Source organism: Solanum dulcamara, chromosome 8, assembly GCF_947179165.1.
Source record: "Solanum dulcamara chromosome 8, daSolDulc1.2, whole genome shotgun sequence".
In the NCBI taxonomy this organism is placed as follows: domain Eukaryota; kingdom Viridiplantae; phylum Streptophyta; class Magnoliopsida; order Solanales; family Solanaceae; genus Solanum; species Solanum dulcamara.
Genome location: NC_077244.1, coordinates 43,659,267 through 43,671,200, shown reverse-complemented (window position 1 = coordinate 43,671,200; position 11,934 = coordinate 43,659,267). Strand labels below are relative to the sequence as shown.

General features: G+C 37.1%; 1 protein-coding gene across 1 annotated transcript; it reads left to right on the top strand.

Annotated features, from left to right (window-relative positions):
• Window positions 1–216: 216 nt before the first annotated feature.
• LOC129899906 (uncharacterized) lies at window positions 217–10,876 on the top strand. Its single transcript, XM_055974903.1, has 3 exons — window positions 217–470; window positions 576–820; window positions 10,806–10,876. Exons 1-3 carry the CDS (start codon window positions 217–219, stop codon window positions 10,874–10,876), a joined length of 570 nt encoding a protein of 189 aa, XP_055830878.1.
• The last annotated feature ends 1,058 nt before the right edge of the window (window positions 10,877–11,934 follow it).

Sequence of the window (11,934 nt, the reverse complement as noted above, 5' to 3'; positions counted from 1 at the left end):
TGGTATGAGTCCTTGGAATTATCAAGGGGAAAGGTTGCTCCTCTAGTAGTCTGGGATGAGTTTGTGGAAGCTTTCCTTGGCCATTTTCTACATCCGGAAATTAAATGAGCCAGAGTTGATAAATTCCTATAGTTGAGGTAGAATGGTATGAGCGTTAAAGACTATAGCCTCAAGTTTGACTCATTGGCGAGACATGCGCCTACTATTATGGTCGATATGGCTGATAGGGTGCATCGGTATGTGATGGGGCTAGATTGTCACTTGGTTGATAGTTGTATGGCCATGGATTTTCATCCAGGCATAGATATTGCTCAGGTACAAGCATATGCACAAGGAGTGGAGGATCGACACAGGGGACATCAGCCCGAGAGAGATTTTAACAGAGGTCAACATAAGAGGACTAAATCAGTTGGTTATTATGGTGACTGTCGAGGTGGGCAGCCTCAACAGTATGGTAGATACCCTTCCCAGTCAGCCCAGAGTGCACCCTTATAGGTCATAGGTAGGAGGTTTTATAGCATATGATATTCAAGAACTGGTCAGAGCTCTAGGGCTTCAGACTCATAGATGAACAGGGGTTCACGTCAGTCAAGGCCACCCTTGCCTCATTGTCCTCATTGTGATAAGGCTCATTCTGGGAAATGTCATTTTGGGACAAATGCTTGTTTTACTTGCAGCCGTCAGGGCCACGTTATGAGGGATTGTCTATACAGGGGCAGCTTAGAAAGTACAGTTCAGCCTATTGGGCTAGTTGCTGGTTTATCTTCGTCCGTGGCTATGCGCCCTACAGGACAGAGTATTCAGACACCAGCAGGCCATGGTAGAGGCCGTGGTAGAACTTCTAGTTCTAGCGGTCCTTCAAATCGCATCTATGCCTTAAGCAACAGATGGGATTAGGAGGCATCACCAAATGTGGTTACAGGTATATTATCAATTTTCTTCTGAAATATATGTGTATTGATATTGGGAGCCCTGTGTGTCTACGATATGATATGATATGATGTGAATGTATATGTTAGCCCTATGAGGCATTGGTGGCATTTTCTGTGTGCAGGTGTTGAGATAGTAAGAAATACAGAGGATACTCTGCCCAAATTTTCCCAAAAATAAGAAGATAATGAGATATAGGGCTATAGTATGTCTTGGAAAGTCGTGCCCACAACAATAATAAGGTTTGATTAAACTATGAGTATAGCTGACCCCGATAAATGAGTTAATTACAAAATTGGTGGTAATAGACACTAGGAGGTCGATACTGGTATGGTAAAATGAAGTTGGAAAAGACTTCTGATCCAATGAAGATGATTTAGAGAAGACTGATAGATCTAGGTAAAACGATATATTAAGGCATCGCCTGAATTGATATATAGGGATAAATTATAATGAGTTATAGTTGAAAGAAGTAACAGTATGATTACGACAAGAGTGCAAGGGAGAAAACAATTATGACAGATATAAAGTAGTAATAAGATAGCTTGTGAGACATTAAGGATAAGACTAACTAAAAAGGGTAAGTAGCCCATAGTAAGAATCATGAAGAAGGTCAAGCGGTGTTATACAATGGGATTGAATGCACACAGGGTACCATGTGAACATAACAAAGATTGTTACGAGAATAAGGAAAGCTTAGTAAGAAAATAACTAAACGGAATGACGTGGTCCATGTGACTGGAATATAAAGATATAGTGCAGTATACCAAATGTGTTGGAAAAGAATCATACGCATTTGAACATTTGAAATAAGGGTGTAAAGTGGAACACAAATAGATAGTGACATGGGTATACCCTAAAAGGGGGGAAGTGGCTTCAAGTGAGATCCTATACTGGCACGAGTCAACAAGATCTAAAAGCCAGCAATGAACGGATAGAAGCCATGATACCTGAGATAGTGCGGAGAATTATTAGTAAGAAACCTATGGATAACAACTGGTATAGAGAATTCCCAAAGTCCTAGTAAGATCTCAAAAGATTAATTAACATTCGAGGATGAATCTTCTAAAGGGGGAAAGGATGTTACACCCTACACTTTTGAGCTCAGAATGTCCCTTAAGTTCATAGAAGCTATCAAATAAGTCGGATAATCTACCACACTATCAAACGACTCCAAGGAAGGGAGAATGTGATACCCCATAGTAGGGAAAGTTGGAAATAGGGTCAAGAGACGTTGGAAGGAGTTGGAGGCCAAGTAAGGAGTCGTAGGACTCAACTTACCAATGTAAGCTATTAATTTAGAAGTCTTACATACCTAAGCTATTTGAGTAAGTACCAAGCTTACGTAGTATGGATTACATAGGCTCTTAAAATAGGACAAGATTACGAACCAATGAGGAAGAGGAAAAGAGGACATGTGGCAGCCAATGGTGGAGTGACACGTGGAAGCACCTCAAGCAAGTAGGTGACCCACCTGCTTGGGGGAGGTGGTCCCCACTTCCATGTGGCAGCCCCTAAGAGGCTGCATAGATGCGGTGGTCCAATCACGGCTGGACACATGTCACACTAAGGGGATGACACGTGCCACATTCAAGGGAGCCCATAAATACATGATAAATGACTATTAACTTCAGTCCTTAGCCAAAAATATCAGCAGCAACATGAAATAAGAACCCTAAATCTAGAGAGAAAAAGAGGATGGCTAGGAGAGAAAAATAGGTACGTTCCGATTTTGCTCCATAAATTAATTATTTAAGGTATCCTACAGCGGTATAGCGGTGTTTAATAACATAAAAATCCATTTTGGGGCAGTAAGAACGAGCTACGATCATTTCGCAACTTTCAGCACGCTAAAAAGGTTTTTGAAGAGCAATTTTGGCTAGTTTTGACCAATTTTGGGTAAGGTAATATTTTTCCTTTAAATGTGGAATTTATGAGGTTTTTAGGGAGTGAATTATGTACCTTTTATACTACTTTAATTATAAAAAAGTCATGGAGATGCTCAGCGAAATAAACTATCTAAATTGAAGTCGTTGTAGGTAAATTGTAGTCGGAATGAGGCATTGTATATGTGGAGGTTGCTGATGGTTGTGTCGTGTGTGTTTCGGGGTCTAAATGTGTCCTAAAATAAGTGGGGGATGTTTTGGTGGAAGCCACCCAATCCCCACTTCGTATGGTTAAAGGTTTTGCAAAACGGAAACTAGAAACCTTATTTTGGCATCGTAGTTTCGAGCGAGTCGTTTGGAGTTTATATTGTGTAATTTTTCCATGTTATACATATATATGATCTGGTGTTTATGTTTTTGGTTGGCTGTAGGTATTAGGGACATAATTGAGAATTCGGATAGGGTACATTATAGAGGAGGTGTTGTCCGATTTTGGTTAACACCTTAACTAGCTAAAGAACTAGTCGGAAAGATGAGCAAGGGGTTGAGTTCTATGAATACTCATATATAACCTAAGATGATGGAAAACCAAGGGTTATTAATATTCATGTTTCTTTTATATTACTTAGGTTAAGAGGATGATGAGATTAACGAGATAAAGAGTAACTCGTAAGAGGTATGTGAAGCTTTCTCTTAGCATGTTCTTGGCATAAGTATGTAAAAATTGTCTCTCTTTTCTTTTGAGCATGTCTTATAACTACGTTATGAATGGTTTGTATATGAAAAATAGAAATAATTCCATTTATAAAGCTCTGAGTACAGTTCATAATTTTTATCCACTCCGTGATGGTAGAACTCCTGTAATAGTTGAGCTATTGCCTTTTTAAGGCTTCTATAGGATAAAAGGTAATATATGTAGAGCCTATTGACTCGTTTTCACTTCTAAATGCTAAGGCGCTTAAGGTAGCTGAGCTATAACCCCCGAGCCTTCTGTACATGAAATAGTAACTGGATGCATGGGAAGCATGAACTATAACTCCTATTCATTTCTTAATATCAAAGTTCTTGAAGTAGTTGAACTACTACCCTCGAGTCCCTATATAATGAATACTAATTAAATGTATGAGCTCTCGTGCCTAAAGACTCTATAATGATAAGTGCCTCTAATTGCATAAGTCATTGGGTATTACCTCAATAAAAGTCTAGGACTATTGAGACTCCGTCGATATGGCTCCTAATGGCATTTAGAGGATATGTGAGATGATGATCATTTTGATTCTCAAATGATAGTCCATGACGACTGTTATACAGAGTCTCAGATAATGAGCTAATTGCATATGGTTCCTCGCTACTCTACTCGTGCAGGCCATTAATACATCACTCACCGCGTCCCGTGAAGGGATAGGCAAGATAAACTCATCGTATCCCATAAAGGGTCGGGCATGATAAATTCACCGCATCCCATGAAGGACCGGGCATGATAAACGATAAAATACTAATTCACCGCATCCCCTGGAGGGCTGGGCATGATATATGATGAAATAATTATTCACCGCATCTCATGAAGAGTCGGGCATGATATATGATGAAATGAATATTCATCGTATCCCATGAAGGGTCGGGCATGATATATGATAAAATGATTATTCACTGCGTCCCATGAAGGGCCGGGCATGATACACAATGAAATGATAGCTTTACTGAGTCCCTCACTAAAGGGCCGAATATAGTCTGTAGGCATGCATGTGGAAATATAGTGACACGCTTATAGCACAAGTCCTATAGCGGGCCAGGTATGGTATGTAAGGAAGGTATACATGCCCTCATGTCATAAGATGCAGGTAGGGAAGTTCGTTAACTGTTATATTTTTTTTCTGCATTCCTACTTTAATTGTTAGCTTAGTTATGTGTTGTTATGCTTTATATACTCAGTACATATATCGTACTGACCCTCCGTTCTCTGGGGTCTACATTTTATGCCCGTAGGTACAGATATTCATTTTAGAGATCCTCCAGCTTAGGGTTTCCACTCAGCGATGTTGGGAGTGCTCCACTATTTCGGAGCCTAACCTTTGATACTAGTCATGTAATATGTATGTATTTAATTGTCCAAGGGTACAGCAGGGGCTCTATCCTGCCATATGTTGTTGTTACTATTCTTAGAGGTCTGTAGTCATATGTATATGTGGGTTGTTTATAAGTTTGTTTCGATGGTGCCTATATGGCATGTTGTAACTATTTTTATGTCATGGCAGCCTCGTCGGCTCGCGTGCCCTTTCATAATATGATACGGCTGAAAGAAACTACATGTACGTGAAAAAGTTTTAAACTATTGAGGTTTTTGTGTATAGTATCACATCACACACGGTTCGGCCTATGGGGTTGGATCTTCACATATATTATTTGTCCCTTCCCTCGAGTATCATGCTAATACTTGTCATACTGACCATCTTTAGATGCTACATCATTTTATGATGTAGAATTAGAAACACGTGTCTGTGGTTTTGAGAAGCAATAGATCTTTCAAGGGCAATAGTTAGCATTGTGGTGAGATTTCCATCCTCCATAAAGTAGAATTTTCTTTTATCAGTCTTTTCTTTATTTGTTAATGGTATGTCGGGGGGCATGTCCCATATAGACTCAATTATTCTGTTAGTAGAGGTTTTATATACCTATGGTTAGTTGGAGTTGGATTTCTTATTAAGAGTCAAATTGATTTTCCTCTTTTGAAAAATTAATTGAAATGACCTTATCTTCCTCGTTGGTATTTAATTTGGTATTTATTTTCAATTATCTAGGTTAAGCAGGTAGGTTGGTACTCTCGGGCCTAATGGAGTTTCCAGTGCCATGTCATGTCTATGGTGGGGTCTTGGAGCGTGACACACTTGAAATTAGAGCCTAATGTTCAAGTGTCTTAGGGTGTCTATGAAACCATGTCGAGTAGAGTCTTTTTTTATGAGTGTGTAGCGCACCACACTTATAACAAGGAAGCTATGAGACATTTAGATAATGTTTTCATTCTTTCATTCTCTAAATCCTACAATCGAGTCGTTCGTAATAATCTCATCCATACTTCCTGCTTTACTCTAATTTCATTTGCTATGCCTTACTTTTGAGGTGATGGAATTGTTTAAAACTCATATTTGTAAAAGTGCCATCTTTTCATAATTAGTCATCAAAAATGGTACAAATTTTGCACTAGAACTTAAGAGGAGTCCATTAGTGCATTAAATTTTATTGGTTTCAAGTGTATACTTTTATTTTCAAATATCATGTGGTTAAGCTAAGGTAAGACAGGTGTCCAGATGCTATAATAATATATTCTAGATTCCAGCTTGAGGAAATATATATGTATCTGACTATTGGGTTAGTATTTCCACCTAGGATAAAGTATAATTTAGGTTGTTGTGACTCATGAGCAGTTAGATGATCCCAGAGCTTGAAGTGTGGAGTCATAAGCTTAGAAGTCTAAGAATGGGAGAATAAATTGATCGGCAGAGATAGAATGAGTATTGTACCCATTAATTGAGTGGTGGAAATGAAACATCCTTATAGCGTTGGTCATGGTCTAGCAAGATTAGAAATATTTTATGGTATTCCATATAAAACTGGTGATTAGCTATGATTTTTTTAAGTTTATTTGAAATAAGGAAGAGCTCATGAATAACAAGTGTAGGTGGTGAATGGAAAGTTACGGTGGTTAAGAATTACAAGTGTAAGTTTCAATTGTTGGTTTTGGGGAGGAACTCCTTGTTTCTTAGAACTATAAGAGTGGTTTAAGTATATGTATAGGTAGATAGAGGAGATATGAAAAAGAAGAATGTGTTAAGAGATTATAATTAGATAGAGTGTAAGATAAGTTTTATTATTTTATCATGGGGATTAGTGGACCCGTGATCCTCAATTTGTTTTCTATTATTTTCAAGTGGGTCTAATAAGGGAGGTGTATTGTAAAGTTTAAGGTGTAGTAGTAATGTTGCAAAGAAAATATGTGTGTTGGCCATAGTTATGTGAAATTAGAAATTTAGGTTGATTTAATTATCAAAATTTTGATGGACTACTATAGCATGGGGAGGTTGCATCAATAGTCCATGATTTGTACTAGACACTAAATTTGAACTCTAAATGCCGATTGTGGTGGAAAAAATGATAATATCTTGAGGATGATAGAACACTCTTTGTGGAAATGGATCTATTAGGCTAGATTTGGTGTAAAGGATGGTTTAAATTGGTTTCTCTTGAGAATCTTTAATATATGGGCATTATTTGTGTGAAGACTAGTGTTGAATTAGTGAACTGTAGATATCATTAAATGAATAAGAGCCTTGTATTTGTAATAATATATTATACCCAAGGTATAATACTGTTATATGAGATTTTAAGTTTAGAAATGTTATGTGTACCTAGTAGTATTCTTGTTTGACTTAATATGGAGAAGGCTAGGTGGTTAATATGTGGTTCTCATTTAGAGTTGAACTGAAGGAATTATAACTAGACAATACAAGCCCTCTGTATAGTACTACTTCCCTTTGAGTTGGAAGGATATTAGAAGTTTAATGATAGTATACTAAAGAGTGAGAAATACATTGTTAAGCATTAAATAATATGGATGTGTATCCCTGTGAGAGTTAAGTTTTAGAATAATGACTAACTTGGTATAAGTAATGGTAGTGTCTATGAAAGAGATGAACTAGAAAGAAGTTGGTACCTTCCAAATATAGTATTCATGGGTATAGGGTTACCCGTAGCATCGAGTATTGTGCTTATAGATCTGTTTATACAATAGGTCCACAAAATTAGGATGGTGACCTTGGAACTATGGGGGATATGATAAGCATTGGACCATGGCAGACCTTAAGTTCCATAGAGGGGTCTATGATGAGTTCCATAGTGACCCATCTTATTCTAACATATCTGTCATACTTTTATTTAAGAAGATACTATACCTATGTTTTATTCATTCTAGCCATGATTATGTTTGAAATATTCCAGATTATGTATGCACACTTATGTCATATCTGACTTGTTGGCCAAAAGCAATAATGGTTCTCAAATGATACAAGTTCCCCTCGAAACTTCCCAATATTCACGTACGATACTGTGATGCACCTGATCCTTAAGGTTATGTCTCATGTTATAGTCAACTCTAAACAACATTACTCTGTAATACGTTACCAATCAGTATCATGTTATGCCAAAGCTTGAGATGACATGTGGCTCATGTCTTACACACTCATTGTGTGCCTATATATAAAGGCCCGCTCTTCATACAAATTCTGAACCATGTTTTACTCCTCGGTCAAGGAGAAAAATGTCCAATACGGTAATTATAGTTTCCTCCTAATATTTGATGGATCAAAAAATTTGTTTTACCGTGCTCATGAGCTATGAACTTATGATTCTTGATATACTCATTTTCCTTAGAACTAATGACATGTTATGTGTATGTCAGAACGATCATCTATCCATTTTTTATGCATTTTTAGATGAGGTATTCATGTAAATTATACCATATCTTACTCCTCTCTTAAGTAGTGTGATAAATATGACTCATAATTGAGTAACATTACTCCTATGTCTTGAAGCTCATACTCTAGTATCTCAGTAACCTCTGTTATGTTATGATGTTATATAGTGGTGTTTTAAAGAGAGGGATAAATCATATAGATACGAGAGTAGATGTTTCTTATTGGTAAATTTATGGTGTGAAAATTTGAGCTTAGGTTATAGGTGAAGGGGCAAGAGTGAGATGAACAGTCATTATGTGGAATGGATATAAAGGGTATGTGGTGTAGACCATACAAAAATGATTGAAGTTTCTAATTTTTAATTAGGAGAACCATAAAATGGGTGTAGTAAGTTGTCACAACCAAATCCTAGGGCCTAGACGTGACACGGCGAATGAGGAACCCAGAGGTACCTCACCCAAGCCTCTTAGAATTCAATTAGCTTTTCAAAGGTAATGACATTCAATAACAAGCGAAAATAAAAAGGATAATGGGACTATGGGAAATAACATGGAATAGGAGTAAAAAGTCAATTTTAATATCATACATTTATGTCCAAGCATACCTCTACTAAAAGACTTGGCGGGGGCTAAGACATGTCCCTAGCTCACCCTCATAATAAGTGTCAAAAGTACCAAAAGTAATCAAGAGTCTATGTGTTATAAGCCAAAAAAAGGAAGGGGATGTTGTTATCAAAACATGGGAACTCCCAACTATGTCAACTTCAACGTAATCAAATAGCCATGTGGAGGAGACTGTGGAGCAACGTCGGTCCCTACATGGTGATATCATGTAGGAAAAAAATATGCATTGGTACTTTTAATGCACCAAGTATGTAGGCATGCATGGAAATTTAAGAAATATTAGAACATTTGTATAATATGAAACATAGTGCAATGCACGAGTAATCAATTATGTACATAGCATTTGAAATATTCATTTTATGGAAAGATGACCGTAACTGACATTTAAGACCATGCGAACTATTACATGAAATCCAACATAACCCCCTACGTTGGCATGGGGAGACTACTTTTCGGGTATAACTCTGTCAACTTTAATCATTTCTTTAACTTTAACTTTAAGGGCTATTTGTGGATCCACTAGCATATGCCTACAAGGGCTCCTATGTTGGTGCACAATTAATGCAACATGAGACTTTACATAAGGACCCCTTATGTAGAGTCCCCATCTACATGCTACATTCGGTGCTAGGTGAAATCCCATGGAATACCATTTAAAAATCATAATAACATACGCATTCATATAACTTTAGATATCAAATCATCATTTGGTAGAATAACTTATTAAAACCTTTCATTTGATTCAAATATGTAAAAATTGCTCTTATCACATATAATCCATTCTTTGGCTAAGAACCCCTTTCATCATCATTAAATTATTCTTTCATTTTATAAGAATCCTTTTAATCATAAACATTTGCTTTCATAAACTTTCATTTTGGAGTCAAATCTTTCATTTCAACTTCATTGAGGACATAAAAGAACTAGGTGGATTTTATTCATTTCAACCTTCAAATCATTTAAAAGGATGCTATCATGTATGAGAGTAATGAAATACATCAATTAAGATATCTTTGAAACAACCCACTAAAATACCTTGAAATCCTTTTATGTCTTCATATGAAGTCTTTTAATAAAATCATCAATTTCATGTAATTGAGTGTCAATATATACAAATATAGGTAAAAACAATCCTCAAATAGACAATAATCCATGCATTTGGAATCATCATATAAAAACCCATAAGATTTCATCATTTCAAATTGAAATATTAAGTTTAGAAATCACTTGGGCTCAATGGGTGGAAGAACCCATGAATGAGACCCACATACCATAATACAACCTTGAAAGAAATGAAGACTTGATCTCCTTGGAATAAACCCTATATTTCTTGATGAAGAGAAAGACTTGAGAGGTTAGGGTTTGACTCTTATAACTTGAGTGAGAGTGAATAAGTGTAGAAAGGCTTAGGGTCTTTTAGATAGGTGAATTTTTTCCTCAAAACGACCTAAGTTTGTGTTAAAACACAGGAAAGGACTAAAATTCCCCCTTTAAAAATATGGCTGGACTAGTTTCATGAGGACACTTTACGTCCGTGGTGATCACCACGGCCTATGGTGGGATCCCATGGTGAATGACTTGGGGAAATATTTTTTGAAGTTTGTAGGGAGGGTCTCTGAACTTCCTCCATGGAGACCTTCATGGTCCGTGGAGGGCATCACAGTCCGTGAACCATTGTTGTGGTGTAGGTCCTGTAGAGGGACCACAATAGAAACACACCATGGTCTTTGAAGAACTTCATGGCCCATGGTGGTTGTTCGTGTTCCTTGCCTTGGTAAGTTTCTAGGACCTTATGGGAGAGGTCACCACGGAGAGCACTACAGTCCATGGTTCTCATCACGGTCCATGGTCCCTCATCGTGGTCCCTTCCCTGCACGTTTGATTCTCTGAATCTCCAGCACAGTTGCTCACCATGGCCGGTGATGGTCTTCCATGGTCAGTACTTATACCAGTTCCTGCAATTTTTTGAGATTTTATCCTTTGGTTCCTTAGTTTAGGACTTTCCAAATTTCTGGGGTATTACATATGTTAGGTTGAATAGCTCGATTGATAGATTCACATACATGATACTATGAGTGTAGTAATCCTTTATTAGAGCTTGAGTTCATTTGATTATATTGGTAAGATGGTGTAGTATTCATAAAAGGTTGTCGATTATGGAGCCTTATAGATTAGGCTATCACAGTTTGACTCTGGGTTAGGCTTTAACATGGAAGCACTATGTAGTATACTCAGGCTATTATAATTATGTATTGTGTGAGGGATTTCTAAGTTGGAATTTATGAAGGGAGGTAGACATCGTAGAAACATGGTTGAAAGGTGTTTTTAAACTTAAGGGTAGGGTCATTGATATTTTTGGTAGGTTGTGCGGACAACTTATCACTAATTGAGTTTGCATATAAGTATATCTACCACTCTAGTATTCAAATGGACCCATTCAAAACTTTATATGGTAGGAGGTGTCATTCCCCTATTAGGTGGTATGATGTAGATGAGACAAGGTTGTTAGGTCCCTATTGAAGTTCTAGATTGTCGAGTTTGGAAGTTGAGGTCTAAAAACATAGCTTCAGTGAAAGTATAGGGGAAGCTACTTGGCAATAGGAAAAAGGCATGAAGTGTAGGTACCTCTTTTTGTTCACTCATCCATATGATATTAATAAAGGTACCAATTCCACTCTTATCTTTATATTGCGGCATATTTTTATCCTCATGCCTATTCTTATATGGGACTCTAAAATGATAGATTTGATGGGTACTATGTTGGGTTGGTGGTGCTAAAAGAATTTGTCTTAGCAATTAAGGTCTTAAAATGGGTTCATTTGGTAGTGTACCTTCCTCACATTTTTTTGAACGTGTCTTAACTTCTCATTCTAGGATAAAGAATTCAAAGGGAGGGGATGTTGTAACACCCAGATATTTTAAACTCATATCCAACCATTCTTTAAATGCATATAGATCTCAAACCCTATGATTTGTAATATTGTAGGCATTGAAAATAATCCCTTACTCTAGGAAAAGCTTTGAATA

What these genes read in the sequence shown, in the direction of transcription:
- LOC129899906 (XM_055974903.1), top strand. Translation starts at nt 217, where the DNA reads ATGGCTGATAGGGTGCATCGGTATGTGATGGGGCTAGATTGTCACTTG. An exon ending in TATGGTAGATACCCTTCCCA is followed by an intron (nt 471 to 575) that starts GTCAGCCCAGAG and finishes ATAGATGAACAG; the next exon opens with GGGTTCACGTCAGTCAAGGC. An exon ending in TCAGACACCAGCAGGCCATG is followed by an intron (nt 821 to 10,805) that starts GTAGAGGCCGTG and finishes CTGAATCTCCAG; the next exon opens with CACAGTTGCTCACCATGGCC.